Source organism: Amblyomma maculatum, unplaced genomic scaffold, assembly GCF_055883805.1.
Source record: "Amblyomma maculatum isolate TAMU_Amacu unplaced genomic scaffold, ASM5588380v1 scaffold_15, whole genome shotgun sequence".
Lineage (NCBI taxonomy): Eukaryota > Metazoa > Arthropoda > Arachnida > Ixodida > Ixodidae > Amblyomma > Amblyomma maculatum.
The window spans coordinates 2650039-2669818 of record NW_028146740.1 but is presented as its reverse complement, the minus strand read 5'-3'; the positions used below and the strand labels follow the sequence as shown (position 1 = coordinate 2669818).

The 19780-nt window shown below is 46.6% G+C and overlaps 1 protein-coding gene across 1 annotated transcript in view; it reads left to right on the top strand.

Moving 5' to 3' along the window:
* Positions 1-18770, top strand: part of LOC146171941 (D-lactate dehydrogenase, mitochondrial-like) — a 288593-nt gene extending 269823 nt beyond the window's left edge. The window contains exons 7-9 of the mRNA XM_084586185.1: positions 1423-1638; positions 2664-3010; positions 17278-18770. Coding sequence (XP_084442311.1) covers positions 1423-1638; positions 2664-3010; positions 17278-17443 — 729 coding nt within the window. The 3' untranslated portion in view covers positions 17444-18770. The remainder of the gene's footprint in view (positions 1-1422; positions 1639-2663; positions 3011-17277) is intronic.
* Positions 18771-19780: the final 1010 nt, after the last annotated feature.

Here is a 19780-nt window from a genome sequence, read left to right as displayed (position 1 = left end):
ATCTGGTCTGTTGGATTGGAAGCTTTCATACTCTGGCGTTTCTTAATCAAATCTTTCGCCTCCTTAGACAGCTTACCGGTATCCCCTCTAACTATCCTACCGCCTACTTTTACCGCGCATTCAGTAATGATATCTCTGAAAATATTGTTCATTGCTTCTAGGGTAATGTCGTCATCCTCGGTTAGTGCTGAATATCTATTCTGTAACGAGATCCTGAACTCATCTGCCCTCCCCCTCACCGCTAACTATAGGCTTTGACGACTATATAAACCAGACATCACTGAAAAGTACAACACAGTATCGCTAATAGCGGCGCTTCAAGACAACGTATCACACCCGTAACCCCGAACATTGGCACGCTACACCATGCTGGGAGATGCTTCACTTCAGTCCCCCTACCTATTAAGTCAGTATTCACTTAATTGTGGTACATTTTTCGTGCTGCCATCCTTTTAATTAATCCGTGGAATGCTTATATGAATAAATATTTTTGAGCGAACAGAGTAGACTCTCATTATTTACATGTATGTTCTCTGAATTACCTTGGATCTTTTTGTACTCCGGTTATTGTCCCCCAGTCGAAAAAAAACTACAAAACTATTTCAAATATACGACAGAATATTCGGCAGTTCTGTCGTAAACATAAGATTTTCTTGTAGTTGTATAGTACTTTTTAGTACGGTAGTTTTTCTGCCGTACGTTTCTGTTGTAACTACAGAAAGCTCTGATGTTACTACAGAAAGTTCTGTAGTCGCAACAGCTTTTCTGTCAAAAACCGCACAGAAATTCTGTTGTAACAACAGATATTTTCTTGTAGTTTTTCTGACTGGGCCCTCTCATAATTTATGCTGCGTGAAGTCTTCTCCTGCCTAATATCGTCATGTACGGATGCAGCCGCCTCGTCAAGCCGCTCTTCGAAGAAGCTTTTTAGCTGCTGTTCCCTTCCTTCTGGAAAATAAATGCTATTATGTGACGTACTCACTTCTCCAGTCCTGTCAAGCAAGTACACTGGCCACAGGTGTGCACGGCACACCTTTGTCGCTTTCTGCGAGCCAATAGAAATCTCCGAAGGAGCTGCTTTTTTTAACCTTAGAACGTAACAGAAATATGACAATATACCTGTGCTGCAAATAAAGTGGCCAATAGTGGTGCGAAAACCTGCTGGTGTCGCTGTGTTGGGGTGGTGTGTTCTGAGTGAACGCGCGCCAACGAGGGAGATAATCCAGAAAATGCAGGTGCAGTTGAAAATGTTGGTGAACACAGTGAGATGGTGGGTTTCCAGTCAGCTGCTGCTCAAGAAAAAATGTAAGGCGCGAAAACGGGGCAATAATTTAAATGATGATTCTTGTTACAGATGAATAATGACTATTCACTAACTCCTTACATGACCTACACAACAGGCCTAAAATTGCGTTCACTCAGGTTATCGTGGCGGCCGTGTGCCCCTTCCCGACGGTGACGGCAGCCATCGAAACTGTGGTGCAGACTCTGCAGTGCAGCGTGCCGGTGGCGCGCATCGAGTTCCTCGACGACACCACCGTCAGGGCGTGCAACAGCTACAGCAAGACTGACTTCAAGGAGACCCCCACGCTCTTTCTAGAGTTTCACGGACCATCGGAGCAAGCCGTCCGAGAACAGGTCAGCCAACTGTTCCCCTGCTATTCTAATAGACGTCAGTTGAAGCGAACAAAAGAGCCTGAGTGCGCCGTCGCTCAAAAGATCTGCGTCCATGAGTAACTCTTAAAGTTTAGGGTTGGATTTGGGTGCTATGCGGGTTTTAGGCAAATTTTCATTGCCTGAGCTTCTTGGCTGTTGCGGTCAAAATGTTCCAAAATCAGTGGTTTAAAACGCTCGGTTAGCGCTGCACCGGTATAACCGATATCATTTTTTAGCAGAATTTCCTTTCACCTGTCTCTTTTTCTCAATGTTTATGAATTGGTCTTTTAGTTGAGCAAATTTATAATTTCAGTACACAAAACCCAAGCCAAACCACGCGACGAGGTGTGATGCAGAAAAGATACCTCACATAACCAATTCGGCAATATGTTAACGCACGTGGCTGCCATAACGTAACATGTTCCCTCGCAGGCGTCTAGTTTCAAAAACGTGCCCCACCGATTTTCTGACTTATTTGTTGCGAGTGGAGGAGAAACTTCAGAAGCGACATTTTTATATGCATCCGAAGCTAATATCCCTCATATAAATATTTTTCACAGTTGCCTCGTGCTAATTTAAAAACTTGGTTTCGCGTGCAAGGTATTAAATACTCGTTATGAGCGCTGGACAATCCTGAGAAGCAAATCTTGAATACGTACGGGAAATTCAGACTGTTTAAACTGTTATGTTCATAGAAGTATTTTACAATAACCCATAGTTGTCACACAATTATTTTCAAAAACGCTGCCCATTGGATTTTCATGGAAGTATCTCGCTGTGGGTGCGAGAAGCAATTTTTCAGCCACATTATTCTCACGCGTCGGAAGCTTGGACCATGCCATGTGGGTCCTCACAGTGAAACGGTGACGCAGAATGCTGCGGTAGAAAAGACGCAATTGGAAAAAGAAATTATTTTTGGAGCTGTTCGACTTGTATGCGCCAGGGGATCACAAATGACTTTGTAGCGTGTGGGTGACATTTGAGTTTATTGAAATGAGGCGTCGCAGGTGGACACGGTGACGGAGCTTGCGCAGGCCAACGGGGCCTCCGACTTCCAGTGGGCTCGGGAGCCCGAGGAGCGCAACCGGCTATGGACGGCCCGTCACGCCATCTTCTACGCGACATGCGCGCTGCGGCCAAACACGCGGTGCTACGTGACGGACGTGTGCGTGCCCATCTCGCGGCTGCCGGCACTCGTGGATGCGGCCAAGGAGGACATCGAGCGCCACGGCATTCTGGGCACCGTAGTGGGCCATGTGGGCGACGGCAACTTCCACACCATGATGCTATTCGACCCCAGCGACGAGAAGGAGTGGACTACCATCAAGGATGTCGCCGACAAACTGGCCGCCAGGTTCGCTGCCCCCATTGGCAACACTTGGAACCGGGTCGGGAAGCTCTCGAAAGAAGGACGGGCGCGTGGTCAAGGGGGAGGCTGCGCATTTTCCTGATGAAGTGTCGAAAAGTAAAACGCGTCATCAAGGCTGTCGATCAGACTGCTCCCTCAAAGATGAAATTGACTACCATGAATACATGAATCTGTTTTCGGTCCCCTCGAGGACGTATAGCAAGATGTAATTGGTGGGGATTCCAAACTGCAGATGAATTTTGGTCTGTGTAAGCACAATAGTGAGGGGCACTACAGAAGTGGTGCCTTAGCAGATAAGAAAATATTGGTGTACATGCCAGGTTAAATGACGAGACAGGGAAGCTGTCGCAAACGGATACCCGAACGAAACAGTAATGGTGCCATATTGCAACAACATTGGTCTTCTCCTCGCACTCCTCCGGTGCATGATACGTAATGGATATTTCAGAAGGAGCCTAACGACGCGAATGGGCAAATTATTAAGCGCCGGCACGAAATTTTCTCGTTTGCTTTCGCACACTTGGCTTGCATGTCAGTGACCTTTCGCGCGGGAGCCGCCCGCTTCAGATGAATGGCCTTCCTTCGACGTTCAAGTTGAATTTATCCAGTATTTATAAGTAGTAAATGGTTCACGTGAAGAGAAAGGCATAGTATCTGTCACACTTGCTTTGCGGTCACCTGAACCGCGCCGTAAGGGAAGGGAGGAATGTGGGAGTGAAATTGGATAGAGAGAAATAGGAGCAGTAGTGAAGGACTACGGAGTAATTTCGGCAACCTGGGGATCTTTAACGTGCGCTGACATCGCACACCACACGGACGCCACTTCGTTTCGCCTCCATCGAAACGCAGCCGCCGTGGTCGGGTTCAAACCCGGGAACTCCGGCACAGTAATCGGGCGTCTTACCACCCTGGTGGGGCATATACTCTAGATTTCGGTATGCCAAGGCTTAGTGTGGGCTCCAGCTGCGTTGAAACTGCCTGCCACTGATTGCTCGGAACGTCAAGTATTTGTCACAAGTTTCGAGCCCGGAGCGTCTGCTTGCGTTCCGTGTAGTGGCACTCCTTTGGCATTCATGGAAGTTTTTCCCTTTGGAGAGAGTAGGACAAACTTACCTTCAAAAGCCACACGGCGTGCCTCGGAATCAAACAGCGATTCATAATAAACCCATTGCCACGAACTATTGTAATCTTTATTTGTTCACCTGCAATCTTGTCGCTTGGTTTATAGAGCAAGATACGCTTTGACGTGAATGATAGCAGCTGTTTTATTTTGATGCTTCTATGCTGACTTCCAGCTAAAGCCAACCAATCAATACTTGAGTGGTTTGCGGCATTGTAAGCACGACGTGGTTGGCCACGTTTCATATATTTAGGGCAAAGGACACAAGGCGCTAACAACTGAGGTTTATTGCAAAGTAGAACTGGGGGTGGAACATCGATAAAGAAAGGGCTCAGTCACCGGCCGTCAGAAAACATTTGCTAATGGTTGAAATTGTGGTGAAAAACAGCCATCGATGGAAAACAAGATAAACAATAGATTAACAATAATTCAAGATGACGAGGAAAAGCAATGGGGGTAAAATCTATAAAACGTAAAAGTTAAAAATTGGAAATTGTGGTGAAAACAGCCATCGAAGGAACACAAGATAAGCAATGGATTAAAAATGATGAGAAATGAAAGGCAATAGCGGTAAAATCTAAAATCGTAAAAAGGTGAAAGTCAAGGTTTAGAGGGCCTTAGTGAGAAGAAAACACACTACAATAAACTGAAACAGAATTGCACAAGTAATTGTCAGCGCCCAAAGGGGTAAATCCTAAAACTCACTAAAAAGTATAACATTAGGAGGAGTAATATGCCTATGGGTGAAGAAACAATTAAAACCAGTAAAATGTTGTAAATTGCTGTTCCTTAATTATGCAAAACCAACTAGCCCGCCAACTCGCTCTTATTCGTTTCATATATGCCTGAAAATGGAGCGAGCCGGACACTACTTCCTGTTGCTACGAATCGTTCTACCGCCGCAACTGTTGTTCGGCAGTTGGCTTATATTCCTTGCCACCTGGCAGGGTAGCAAACCAGTTTCTTTTGCGAGTTAACCTCCCTGCCTTTCCTCCTCCTGGCTCGTTCGTATGCGAATACACAAAAAAATAGGCTAGGCTTGGTTCCGTGGACCGTCTCCTGCTTGGGCTAACGTTTGGAGAATATCTCCACCCGAACTGTGGCTACACGTTCGTGTTGAAATACCCGACTCCGCTACTGATGACATAAGTCAACGTCGCCAGAAATCTCCGCTGCCAGCCGATTTCTTACTCCGCATGCAGCCGGCGGGCTGTTTTAAGCTCGGCTTTCGGCGCAACGGCCTAAGAAAGGGAAGCCTAAATATACCATTGAGGAAGAAACGAAGCTACTCATCACATCTTGAAAGTATAAACTTTGAAAGGAACATCTTTTCTGCGCTCTAGAATAAACTTGGTGTGTCGGTAACCGGTTTTTCGGATATAATATCCCCTATAATTTCACACGTGATTTTAAGTCTGCTTCTGCGCACAGTTCTCACGCTATAATACATCACTGTCCTTGCAGGTTCTGCAGTGCTAAAGCTTGCCTATTGTTTATATCTCCTGCGTGCTCCCTGATCGTTCACGTAACCGCCGACGACGCCTGCTCGATCTGCCTGATGGGCACATCGCACTCCCAAAATCATCATTGATATCTGCGGAGACTGCCGCCATTCCGGCTGGCAGTCTCGGTTTTGCAAGTATGTCGTCACAGCGCAGCTCAGAAATTTCTCCATTCCACTGCAAAAGGGCTATTCACCAACTGCAACATAATTGGGCTCTGCCTATCATTTGCACACCTCGCTGAGCAGAAAAGAGGGACACACATTTTTTTAGCATCAAGGTGATACGACAAAATAAACACAAACTTTGTAGACACACCTTTTGCTCGCTAAGAAGGGCTGCTGACGCCAGTACTGTCGATTTCTTTACTAAGATGATTTGAGACTTTACAACTAGAATACAGGTGAGGTCGGGAACTGTCAGAAACCTCTTTTATCAACGAGAGCAGCCTGTCAGTACTTCTACAGCCGAAAGGAAATGCATATATTACTTAAAAAGAGGTAGTTTTACTCAGTCTTCAAATAACATCTTTTTTTTTTTTTTTGCCATGTTCAGAATGCATTAATACCGTTTCTTGGGCTAGTTGGTTCATACTTGTACTGCGAAAAACTGCGCCCAACTTAACGCACCACAAGAAAGAAGACGAGACAAAGGCGCTTGTCTCGTCTTCTTTCTTGTGGTGTGTTTCGTTCGGCGCAGTTTTTCAGAGTTCAGAATGCACAGGCGTTACACCTCCTTGCTAAATAAATGTAATATATATGTCCTTCTTAACGGAAGAACATACATAATACATAGATGTTAAAAACTCAAAACGGGAAGACTAAAAAATGAAATTGACTTCATACTATGGTCTAACCCCACCATTATGCAGGGTGTAGCGGTAATCGGGAAAGTGCGATGCAGTGACTTCAGGATGGTAAAGCCTCGGATTAGTCTAAATCTGAAGAGGAAACGAAACAGTTTAGTAAGAAAGAAGTCCATCAACGAATTAGCGCCGAGGAGGAGGGCACAAGAGTTCAGGATATCGCCACAAAATAGTTCTTCAGACATCTTATAGTAGCGCGAACAAAAACACACACACAGGACAGGGTACAGGACGAGCGAGGTAGCGCTCGTCCTGTACCCTGTCCTGTGTGTGTGTTTTTGTTCGCGCTACTATAAGATGTCTGAAGTACTGCACCAACTAGGCCGACAACACATCTTAATGAAGCCACAAAATAGGTACTCGGCTCTGAGGATGACGGCATTTGCGTAGAAGCAATGAACAATATTTTCAAAGTTACAATTACTGAGTGTGCTGTAGAAGTAGGCGCGGTAGGATAGTTCTCATTTCTTATTTATTGATTCCTTAAGGGCCTTGAGGCATTAAATAAGGGGGGGGGGGGGCATGAATAGTTTTAGAAATGTTTGAAACAATGGAAATAAAGCACACAGTGAAAAGTAAAAAAAAGAACTACAAAGTGCAACACACGTGAGAAATATGGCATTCATGTAACAGCACAGCACTATAAAATGAGACTGAGAAATAAAATAATGCAGAAAACAGTGGATATGCATGAAGCGATGTCCAGAGTACTATTTCGTTAGGGAAGAATGAGCTGTTATAGGCAGACGTGTGACCGCTCATACGAGCTATCGGTTTATCGTGGTTGAGGCGGGCGGACGTTCTTAGTGGGGCAGCTATCAGGTAGTGGCGTGATTTTGCATTATGAAGAAATGTGTGAAATAAACAAAGGCGGGAAATGACACGGCGTGATTCGAGTGTTGAGAGACGAAGAGACTGCTTGAGGGATTTGACGCTTGATTTTTGTGATCAAGTGATGAACCGAGATGCACGATTTTGTATTGATTCTAATTGAATGGGGAGATAAGATTGCCGTGGATGCCATATACTCTAACGCACTCCAACTTTGGGCGTACAAATGTTTCGTATACTATTTTATTTCAGGAGATGCAGATTTAAAATAACGCCGCGGGTAGCCAATTGAGCGTGAAGCGTCGGAGTAAATTGATTCAGTGTGACGATGTCAGAAGTACACCAAGTATTGTGCTACGTTGATAGGAACTAATGTAATCATGTAAGTGTGGTGTATCAATGTGTGTTTCCGGGTGGAATACAATGAGTAAGGTTTAAAAGCATCTGCCATTTTTCGCACCATGACTTAATACTGTGCAGGTCGCGATTATCAGCCGGGCTATGGATCGTATTATACATAACACTGTCATCTGCAAAAAGTTGCAATTTACAAATAATGTTAGAAGGCAAGTCGTCTACATATATTGAAAAAAGGTCGTGGTGATAGACCAGCCCCCTGAGGGACATCCGACGTTGCATCTGTTAGTGATGATTGAAAGTCATTCGCTGATGTGTACTGTGGGCGTCGTTTGATGAAATGCTCTATCCAGTTAATTAGATATCCCGAGGCATGAAGGTTTCGCAAGCAGGTGAGATACGCGATCGAATCCCTTCGAAAAGTCTATTTGGAAGTTATGTCCTTCTTAGGTGAATTCTGCGTCTCACATATTTCTAAAGCCATGCTGATGAGAATAAAAGAAGTCTGTTGTTCGAGGATATAATTTGCTGAGGGGGCGATAGTTAGCTGGGCATGCACGATCACCTGTTTTGAAAATGGGAATAATTTCCAATAATGAGGGACTCTTCCGGTGTCTAAAGATTGTTCCAATGTTAGCTGTAATATCTAACTTGATAATGAGAGAGTGTTTTTGAGGAGCTTACTGTTAATTGGATTCCTACCCGCGGATGATGAGAGCTTTAGCGAACTGTTTTGTTCGGCGATTCCTTCTGAGTTAATTTGAATTTCTGGCATCTCCTTTTGGCCATTGTTTTGTAAAGTTAGGGGCTTAGCATCGATGTTGGACTAAAACACGGATGAAAAGTAGTTATTTAGAACATTGGTTAGTATCAACTGGTTCGCCGTCTTTATTTACAAGATCAAGCTTTGTGTTTAGGAGAGCGGATACCCCAGAATTTGGTGGGATTTGTTTTGAGGATGGATAGTAGCTCCACAGAAACAAATTTGTCCTTGGTGGCAGTTAGTTCGTCTATGTAATTTTTCGCACAGGCCCGATGTTTTGCCAACGCTTCTCGTCCTTGGTTTCGTTTGGCGGATCGGAATAGCCTTTTTTTTTATGTAGAAGGCGCTTGAGACTTTTTGTGAAACCAATGATTGTTCGAATCGGTTTTCACAAAAGGTTTGGGATGTATTTTCCTTCAAACGTGGAATTATTGACGTGTAATGATCTCAGTTTTCATTAACGGTTCGGTTTAGATAGGAATTCAGGAAATCTGAAGAAGCTTGTTATTTGTGACATCGAAATTACCTCGCATGTAATCAGTGATTACCTGATCGCCTATTGAAATGCAATCAGGTTCAATCACTGAGGCCTGGAAGCACGGTTACGCTGTGGATGCTGTCTGGACAGGATATCAGTAACAGATCAAGTGTATAATACCCAGAAATGTGGCGCAACAAACATATGCGAAGAGACAACACACGCGCACATGTTTGTGTTTGTTGCGCCACATTTCTGGGTATTATGCAGCACCAACTAGCCCCTCAAGTTGTTTTTTTTAGACCAAGGGTATGGGTACCTCAAGTGGAGTATGTAATGGCTTGATGTAGATTGAAGTTTCGATTCTTTAGATGGTCAATGGCTAGGTAAAGAAAGCAGAGCCCAGTTTATATGCGGATAGTTAAAATCTCCGAACCGAAAAATAGGCGAAATAGGTTATGTACTTATAATGTTGGTTAATGAATCATGTAGGGATTCGCAGAATGACGAATCGCTGTCTGGTGGTCTGTAGCAAATGCCGAAGATTACCTTCAATCTGGAGTTGTGCATATCCAGGTTAGCTCAAGTTTCGTGTTATGACCATTGAGCGATGATGATAACGTGTTCCGGATAGCGAGAAGCACATCCGAGACGACGATATAAAACGTAGTTCCTATTTAGTGGGAGGATTTCATTGTCGTTGATACCGTCACGTAACAGAACGATGTAGGCATCAATTTGGACAATAAGGCGATGCAGCTCATCGTGCTTTGGCTTCGTATGTTGGTGAAGGCGATGTTAAGATGGTTACAAGACACTGGGGTTACTTATTGGCTTAGCCTGTTTTCTGGGGTGGCACACAGTACTTTGCGATGAGTTGCCTGGGGACTCGTCGCTACCAACAAGTTGTTTCCCTGTCTCGACTACGCTATCAGAAAATGCGTCCTACACTTGTGTCCCACATCAGAACTTAATTTGAATACGCAGTTTTTGGTTCAAATGAATTTTATCAATTTACTCGTGGAAAAGGCAAAATCTTCTCGATACTTGGCCAATGCAGCCAATGCAGCTACGGGGGCGGGGCTTTCTTAGCTGTGTTACTACGCCATGCGGTTTCGGTTTTGGTTGTTCCAGAAGATGGCACTTTCCACATGTATGAGTTAACGCCCGTTGAGATAGAATATTTGATATAAATCATGTCTTTTTGCCCGGCCCTGACGGTTGTTTTCAAATGAGGATATCAATTACAATACACTATAGCGCAGCAAAAGACGAGGGCAGAAGAGACGAGAGACGAACACCATGAGTGCTAACATCCAACAAATTTTATTCTCTTGAAGCATCATATTTATACGCCAGATGATGCTTCAGGAGAATAAAATTTGTTGGAAGTTAGCGCTCGTGGTGTTCGTCTCTCGTCCCTTGTGCCCTCGTCTTTTGCTGCGCTATAGTGTATTGGAATCATGTACCAACAAGCCCAAAAAAACCACGCTACTGAGAATATCAGTTTCAGTAACTTCTTTTTGTAGTTGCACGGAGGGGTTGCTTTGTCACATGCGCGCGCTATCCGCCTCGTGACACGTCGCTGTTTTCCCGTACGGCGTTTCCGAGAGTTGAAGTAACAAATGCATTCAGATTTGAATTGTACATATAGATTGCAATATTTGAGATGCTTAACATGTGCCTTAAAAAGTGGAATGCAGCAGCGTTATCGGATCCCGCTCTCATTGTACCTCACTTTAAAAAATAAATATAATGCACCCAAGAATGTCTTCATTTGGACTGTTTTTTTGTCACCTTGTCCCTTAATATATGCACCAAAACGGCAGAGCGCAGGTGGGGAACGAAGGCTTCTCGGAAGACGCCAGCAGGCATGCAGTAGCAGTGGTTGGGGGTCCTCCGTCACGCTCATCTCGCTTTCAATTGCCTCACTCGAAGTGTCAGATTCTGAAGTCAGGGAAATTGTGATGTCTTCCAGGTGAACTTCGATGGCGCCATCACAAGCTTCCTCCTCAAGACGTTTCGCATGAGCACAGTTTCGCGAGCAATGCCTTCATGAACCAATTTTTCTACAGAAACCAAAGTAAAGTCAGTGTTATTGGCAGCAACGTATCTCGTATCCCTTGACTCCATACCATTTCGATGGGGGAAAGGCAAACAACATCATGGCCAGCCGCCTTTGCAAGTGTCAACGCGATAACCATCCAATCTATGTCAGTGCTGGTTTACAAGCTGTAACAGCTCGGCCTTCAGCAGGTCAAGTGAAAACGGGATGCCCTTTTCTGTTAGCCAGGCTAAATTTTCGTTTTCTGTGTCGACGAACAAGGCACCTTTTCAAGTTGCACACTATGATAAAGTGCATTGTCCATTACAATGACACTATGCGGTTCAATGCCGGGAAGAAACTGCTCCTTGAACCATGTGTCAAACACCGAGCCATCCATTTCTCTGAGATAGTCAACGGCGCCTTTCTTGGCCCGGAAAGCGAGACACAACAAAACCCTTTTTACTGCCTGCGACCACCTTTTCCGCTTGGCGCCCGTAGACCAGTCGACAATCCCTGGCGGAAAGTATCTTCTCAAGACGCCACTGCTGTGTCTTGTCAGACAAATTGTTTGGTGTAACCAGCACTTACCCAAGTTTCGTCCAGATAGTATATTGGCCTGAAAAAAAAAAGAAATATATAGGCCATTGCAGTATGCCGAAAAGATGATGTATGAAGTTTCGCAAAATTAATATTCTCACATTAAATCTCAGTCGAGCATGCTATTGAGTAGGTACGTGTTTTCGAGATGTGTGGAATAAATATGCGTACCGTTTCTGCTTTCACATTTCTCGGATGGTCCGTAGGTACTTGCGTCGCAATACGACGATATCGTCTCTCTCCAACAAAGCACTGTTTTGTGTTCGCTCTCGAACCTAGAATCTTATGTCTTTGAGCAATCTACGCAGCGTGCGGACGCTCATGTTTGGAATATCCATGTCAGGATCACTGACCACGTCACTCTATAACTTGGCAGCTGTGGGAACCTCCTTACGTGTGAAATACTGGTGGACCTTTCACCGCAATGCTGCGAGGGTGAAACTGTCGTTAAAAGAATTAGCCTGGATACGGCCACCACCTCTCAGCTCCAAAAGGCGGTTTCGCTAGGCACTGTAGTTTCGCGCTTAATATTTTCTCTTGGGCATCAATGCGCGTTGGTAACTTTGCAGTTTGGATGCGGGAGTCAACGTTCACCTTCTGGAGAAAAGAAGAAAAGTTAAGTGCAAAGAAACTAAAAGGCTACCTATGCATGTGAAAGGCTCTGGTTGGTTGGTTGGTTCACAGGAAGGGAAAGGCGCAGTAACTGTCACACTTGCTCTGTGGACACCTGAACCGCGCCGTAAAGGAAGGGAGGAAGGTGGGAGTGAAAGTGGAAAGAGAGAAAGGGGAGCCGTAGTGGAGGGCTACGGAGTAATTTCGACCACCTGGGGATCTTTACCGTGCGCTGACATCGCACAGCACACGGACGCCACTTCGTTTCGCCTCCTTCATTGAAAGTTTTGAGGAAAGCGTTCAGTTTGCTTTCCTCAAAACTTTCAGTGTGCTCAAAGAGAGTTTCTCTGTGAACTCCCATTGCGCGACCTCGCTTCCAAGCACTTGGTACTAAAAATCTGCTAGCTTCAGCATGATTCCGGTCGCAATAATTCCTAGGCGCCTTTATTGTTGATACTGGGCCGCTTGCTCAGTCATTTTCCTCGCATATTTTTCGGAAATATGTGCGTTTGATGTTTTGCTGTGTGGCACAATCGCTGCGTCTTATTGGTAAAATAAATTTGATTTGGTGCAGGGCAAACCATGAGGACAGAATTGGTAGATAAAGGAAACACGGGGGAGGTGGGATGCCACCACACCAGGTGACCCTAGCGATGCTCTTTAACGCGGTAGCGTTAAGGAGCTCGTGTCCCAGAAAAGCCGGTGTCGGCGGCGTTGGCCGTGAGCGATAAATCCCGGCATGCACTTTTTAAATAAAAACAACTTCCAAGATGGGCTGGGTGGGAATCGAACCAGGGTCTCCGGAGTGTGAGACGGAGACGCTACCACTCAGCCACGAGTTTTTTTTTTTTTTCTTTATTGCCTGTTTTGAGTTCACATCAATTAAAAAAGGATCCACAATAATGGTAAAACTCGCAACAACCAGACTTCGGCTGTCACGAAAGGTTTAAAATTTTTTGAGGACAGCCAGTTCATCGAGCACACTGATCCAGTCAGGTGGATCAGAAAGCAACCGCTTTCAAGCATTGAACTCGTGGCTGAGTGGCCGGTTCTCGTCCACTCAGCCACGAGTTCGATGCTTGAAAGCGGTACAAATGCGCTTCTAATGAATGCGGTGTTGCCTTAGAAACGTGCGTAGAACGTAATACTGCGGTGTATATCGGTAATTATGAGCATGTTACTTACAGAAGTCGCAGTTACACGAGTAGCGAAGTACGTTTCCGCTACATTTCTTCTGCGCTCTGCGCACATGCAGAGCCATCTAGCGGCAAACACAGAAGAACCCCTCCTCGCAATGTGCGGCGTCACATCCACACACCGATTATCCGACACGACGAGGCATGCATCCTGGTCAACATGATACGTCTCCGGATCTGACCTGGCACCCCAACAACATTATCCAAGATTGGCGATGTGGCCCTGAAACAATGGGCAGTGACCATTACCCTATATGGATACAGCTCCAGTCCAATCTACGCCGCCGCAAACGAAATACTCGTAGCGTCAATTGGAAAAACTTCCGACAGGCTTTAGACGATCATCTCGCCGAACTGCCAGTCGAAACACTCCTTCAACGCGCCCGTGCTTCAGCCACTGCAATCACACAAGTAACAGAAGACATTCCTGTACCTGACCCTCACCTGCTTAACCTATGGGAAAGCAGAAAACAAGCCGAACTCGATTATCTCCCATCTGGAAGAGAATACAAAAACCTTCTAAAACTTCGTCGCCTCACTTCTGAGGTACGCCGCTATAGCAAACGCCTTAGCAGAAGTCGATGGCTTGACTTTTGTAGCACTTTATCCTACAGGACCAACACCAGCAAGCTGTGGAGAGTATTCCGGGCCATGAACGGCAAGAGCAAATCCGCAAATACCGGAGAAACCCTTCTCCTCCGCACTAGTCAGACTGCTACCGAGCTTGAACAGGAGGCAGCCCGCACTTTCTTTCCGCAACCCGCCTCACCACCCCCACCTGACACCTATGCACCTGTTCCATCCACAGACTCTACTGGCATTAACGCCCCCTTTAACACATTTGGATTCGAATATGCTCTTTCACAAGTTAAAAAGAACAGCGCTCCCGGCAAAGATGGCATCACTTGGAGCATGCTCCGGAACTCCAGCACACCTACTATGGAAAAATTGCTTGACCTCATCAACCAGCACTGGGATACGGGCTGCCTACCACCACATTGGAAACACTCGGTAGTCGTCCCCATTCCCAAGCCTGGAAAACACCCCACGCAACTTGCCAACTTGCGACCGATCTCTCTAACCTCAACCGTCTGTAAGCTAATGGAACGCATGTTCATCAATCGACTTACACATTACCTTGAGACCTCAAATTACTTTCACCCGTTCCAGACTGGCTTCCTTCCGCCCTCAACTAGGAACACAGGAGAGCCTTTATCTTCTACACACCAACCTGAACAGAGCACGCCGATAGTGCAAAGACTGTCCTGACATACTCGTAGCTGTCGATTTACACAAGGCGTTCGATACCATCAGCCATCAAGCCATTGTCGACGCGCTCATCCACACTGGAGTTGGAGCCCGCGTCATCAACATTGTGAAATCCTTCCTGAGTAATAGAACCTATGAAACTCAAATCGATACCAATCACACGGCACAACATTTTACAAACCGCACGGGTGTGCCTCAGGGCTCAGTCATTTCCCCCACCTTATTTAACATCGTCATGGCAAAAATCGCATGGCAACTAGACAAAATCTATGGCCTATGGTTCACAATATATGTGGACGACATCACGCTCTGGACCACGTACCGTAATACGGCTCGAGAACAAACGGAAACGCTGCAACTAGCACTAGATACAATCGAGATTGAACTTCATTCTACAGGCATGCGTCCATCCCCAGAAAAAACTAAATTTCTGGTCATACATCCACCGCCTAGCGGCATGGAGGTCAACCTTCACTTCGGCGGTCAAAACATCGCACAACCCCCGGAAGGTTGTCTCCGGATACTTGGCGTTCCCATCAATCAGCATGGTACTGCTAAGGATTGGATCCAACAGCTAAAATCTCAATGGAGGCCAACGCTCCACTTAATCAAACGGCTCAGCAGCAAGAGTGGGGGCGCAGGGACGGAGGTAGCGCGTCGCCTCACCGTCGCTATTCTGCTCGCTAAGCTCCGCTACGGTGTCCCTTACTTTGGCTTGACCGCAGCCAATTACAAGACACTTGGCTTACTTTATAACTCTGCCTTGAGGGTTATAACTGGTGTACCCGTACACACGCGCATCACGGAGCTTCACAGATTCGCTCAGCTCCCACCAGTGGATGCACTTATTGCTACGCACCGAGCCAATCATGAAACTCGCCTGCGTCACACACCCAACGGGCATAATCTTTGACGAAGCTAACCTACACTTGCCCATATTGGACCACCTTACAGCACCATGGACAGAAACATTGGTTCAGTTCAGTTCAGGCGTTCAGTCGTGTCCGACTCTTCGTGACCCTATGGACCATGTCATGCCACGCTTTCCGGTCTCTCACTATCTTCTTAACATCACATAGTTTCATCTGCAATGCCTCGAGAATGCCATCTAACCATCGCGTTCGCTGCCTACCCCTTCTCCGGCGACCCTCAACCTTTCCCAACATCAAATCTTTCTCCAGATTGGTAACAGATCCAAAACCCCTTCCAACCAACACCTAAGGGCCAGGAAGAGATCACCGACAACGCCACATAATTGATACACAAGACCAGCACATCGGTCTCCGCTTTTATACCGACGCCGCCCTATATCATGACGATGACACCGGCATCACGTTTGCAACCACCGCTTACTACCAAGAGGGTTCACAGCTGCACGCTACTAGCCACAGTGGTCACAGGTACTGGTCCGCATCTGAACTTGAATTAACAGCCATCGACGAGGCCCTTCAACACTTCACCAAAGGAACAGATCGTTTCATCCACATCTACACCGACAGTCAAGAGGCTATAAAAACCCTGCAAGCCCGTTCTTACAAGACCTCAGTACAACGCAGCATCAAAGAGCGCTGCCGATACCTGCAAGAGACCTCACAAGTCTCGGTACGAATTCATTGCACACCTGGACATCACGCACAAGGAACTGGGAACAGAATGGCCCACGAGGCCGCTGGCGCGCAGCTGGAGGAAGACCGCCGGCATAGCCTTGATGTGGGCCCGTCCAACTCGGACCACCCTTACTATTCTCCCGTCTCCTTCATCATACCGGACTCTGTCATCACGCGGCTTAAACATGAGCGGAGGGGTTTGTTGCGGGACCTTGTCCCCGGTATTACTCCTCCGATCCCTTCCGGCCTCTCTCGTCCAGCCCAAGTTCTAACTCACAAGGCACGAGCCGGTGCAGCGTACACACCGGACATCCTGAGTCAATGGCGCCGAACCAAGATCAGCTGCCCCAACTGCCCTGCTGACTCCGTTGACCTGCAGCACTTGGTCTGGACCTGTCCTGGTACGGCTGGCCTCCGCGCACGCTACACATCTGCTCACCACATTCAGAGTTACGAAGACTGGACAGCCCCTATACCAACGCCAAGCGCAAGCTTAGTGCCCTGCTAGACTTCATGTCGGAGTCTGGCGCCCTCAACCTCACCTAACCCACCCCATTCCCCTCTAGGCCTCAGGTCATCCTCATGAATAAAGGTTTATGAATGAATGCGACGCTGCCCCGACACGTGGCGCCCCACTCGCCCCTGACGTTTCGCCGTGCAGCCTCGCGGGTTGTAGAATCAAGCGTCTTTCCTTTCTTTAGATCACTATCATCGCTCACCCGCTTCTCCCCTTCGGGCCGCGCGGGTACCAGTGCGAGGATGCCCCATACCCTTGCGTTTAATAAGTTTTCTCGACGAGGTGCAATAACGCTATCGCGTTCCACTCTTGAAGCTTAAGCATTCTCCAAATTTTTTACATATTTTCCCTCCCTGACCATGGGAGGAAGCAAGTGGATGCCCCATTGGGTTCTGGATTGTGCGTTACTTTCTCAACATAAGTGCTGCGAAAGATCAGCAAAACACAGTAAAAACATGTGCAACGCATAATGATGACAGACATTTGTGCAGGTCTCTCGAGCTGGACGGCACGTCTACCGGTGAGCACGGAATCGGCATCGGCAAGCGCAGCCTCCTGATGCGGGAGCTCGGCGAGACCGGGGTCAGCCTGATGCGGTCGCTCAAGAACGCCATCGATCCCAAAGGCCTCATGAACCCAGGGAAGCTGTTCGCCTGAGGTGGACTTCGGGGTCGAACAGGGTGTGCGTCCAGTCGTCGGCCACGACATTTATTGACCAAAATCAACACTTTATTTGCAACCGAAACTTCAGCACTGGCGCTTCTTCCTTGTGCACGAGTGCTTAATTATTTCCAATGCAGCGGTGCAACATGAGCGCTTATACTTGAAACTGCCGTACCACCCAGGTGTTTATTTCCTGCAGATTTCCCACTGCGGTCAATCCCCCTTGTTCGCAAATTTATGTGGCCGAATGGGCCGACAGAGGGAGACCCGCCCGCCTCGGAAAATGACCATATTATACTCGAATGTAATGGTATCCATCCGGAAGTTGATGTAGGCGCAATCACTGTTCCTGAAGCTCTGGGGTTTAGAGATAACAGTGGCCGGGTGAATGAACCGGCGGTGGAAACTAACAAAAAACGACTGGAAGATTGGTGGCTTAAAAGCAGAGAAGTGACATAATGCTAGTAATGTAGAAAGCAAAAATTAATAAATAAAACGATGGTGTAGTTAACCAATCAAAACAATAATTAAGATATAGGGAGAAAAATGAGCATGATAGCTACTGCTACCACCCCGTTTCAAAGGGGACGCTCCTATATTCCATCCTTCCATCCAGAAGAGCACCTTCCTTTTTTCCAGATTTTGTCACCCGAGCCCGGAAAACGAAAAGAAAGCACAAAGAGGTTCGCTGCTTGCGTATTCTGAGCCATTCAACTAGGGCGATGCTTGCCTTTTATGAAATATTTTTTTTAGATTTTTGAAAGGATCCTACGTTTGCCATACATAGTCAAGCATGCAGAGAAGGCAAAAATCTTTACTGAGGACAAAATTGCTGTGGGGGACTCTTGATCCACATAGATGAATTATATTTAATTAATAATAATTCATATATATTAATAGGTGATTACTCGAAGCTTCAGCCTGATTATTCGGTTCGATATCAACCCAGACTGCCGCGGAGGAGGCAAGGCGCGATTGACACTCTTCATGAAAGCTGAGTGCTTTTCGTCGGCGTCGAAGGTGCGGCAAACTGCATCATGACGGACACCCAACCGCTTCGTCGAGTCCCTTGTACCGTTTATTGCTCCGAGAAAGGAGACGGAACACTTGGTTTCTACGTTGATTACCGCAGCTTGAGCATTTCATTTACTTCATCCTTAAATGCCCGAGGGCATTACACAAGGAAGGGCTACAGTAGGGGTAAATACAAGCAATGTTTGTGTTCATTGTGCCTGCCTTCATCAGAAGGCAGGCACAATCAACACAAACAATGCAATTTATAAAGGACAACAAAAATAAATCAATAAATAAACAGCATCAAGTTATTCGTGTTAAAAAACGTACGTGCGACAGCAAGCACAGATGAAAGTCAATGAATGAATGATAGATCAATGAATAATGAAAGTCAGTGAATGATAACACGGACGAAATGTTTACACATCATGGTAATGACTGGCGAGTTTAGAGCGAAATGATTAGTGATTGCCGCACGAAACTATGTCGTCAGTTAAGGCGATAGTTCGGGCTTATTGGTAACACATGTCAAAAAACATTGGCAGTGGCTTAGCTTGGTTAAGCCTGGATGTCAGAAGCGAAACGTTTTTCTTCCATGACGAGTTTGCACGCCTGTTCTCTGGCGCGCAGTAGTAGCGGCGCGCACATGCGCCTCAAGTGCGGTAAGGCGAAAGCCTTTAGGTGCATCCAAATGGGAAACGCTGAAGCTACGAAGTAGCGTCCCAGCCGGACTCCGCACTGCGAAATCAAACGGAGACTGCGAACGCCGCCTCCGAACGGGAAACGCTGAAACCACAAAGTTGCCTGCCATCCGTGCCGCATTCCAGATCAGTAGCTCCACTTGGCGGCGGAGACGCGCGCTCGTTGCCCCGCTTGATATTCATCATCATCATCAGCCTGACTATACCCACTGCAGGGCGAAGGCCTCTCCCATATTTCTCCAATTACCCCGGTTCTGTGCTAGCTGCATACACTTGACCTCTGCGAACTTATTAACCTCATCCGCCCACCTAACTTTCTGCCGCCCCCTGCTACTCTTTCCTTGCCTTGGAATCTGGCTTTTTACCCTAAGCGACCATCGGTTATCCTTCCTTCGCCCTACATGTCCTGCCAATGCCCATTTCTTCTTCTTAATTTCCACTAGAATGTTCGTACCTTGAGTTATTTCTCTCACCCACTCTGCACGCTACCTATCTATTAATGTTACCCCTACCATTTTTCGTTCCATAGCCCTCTGGTTTGTCCTCAACTTAAGTAGAACTCTCTTGGTTAGCCTCCACGTTTCAGCCCCATTGGTGAGTACAGGTAAGATGCAAC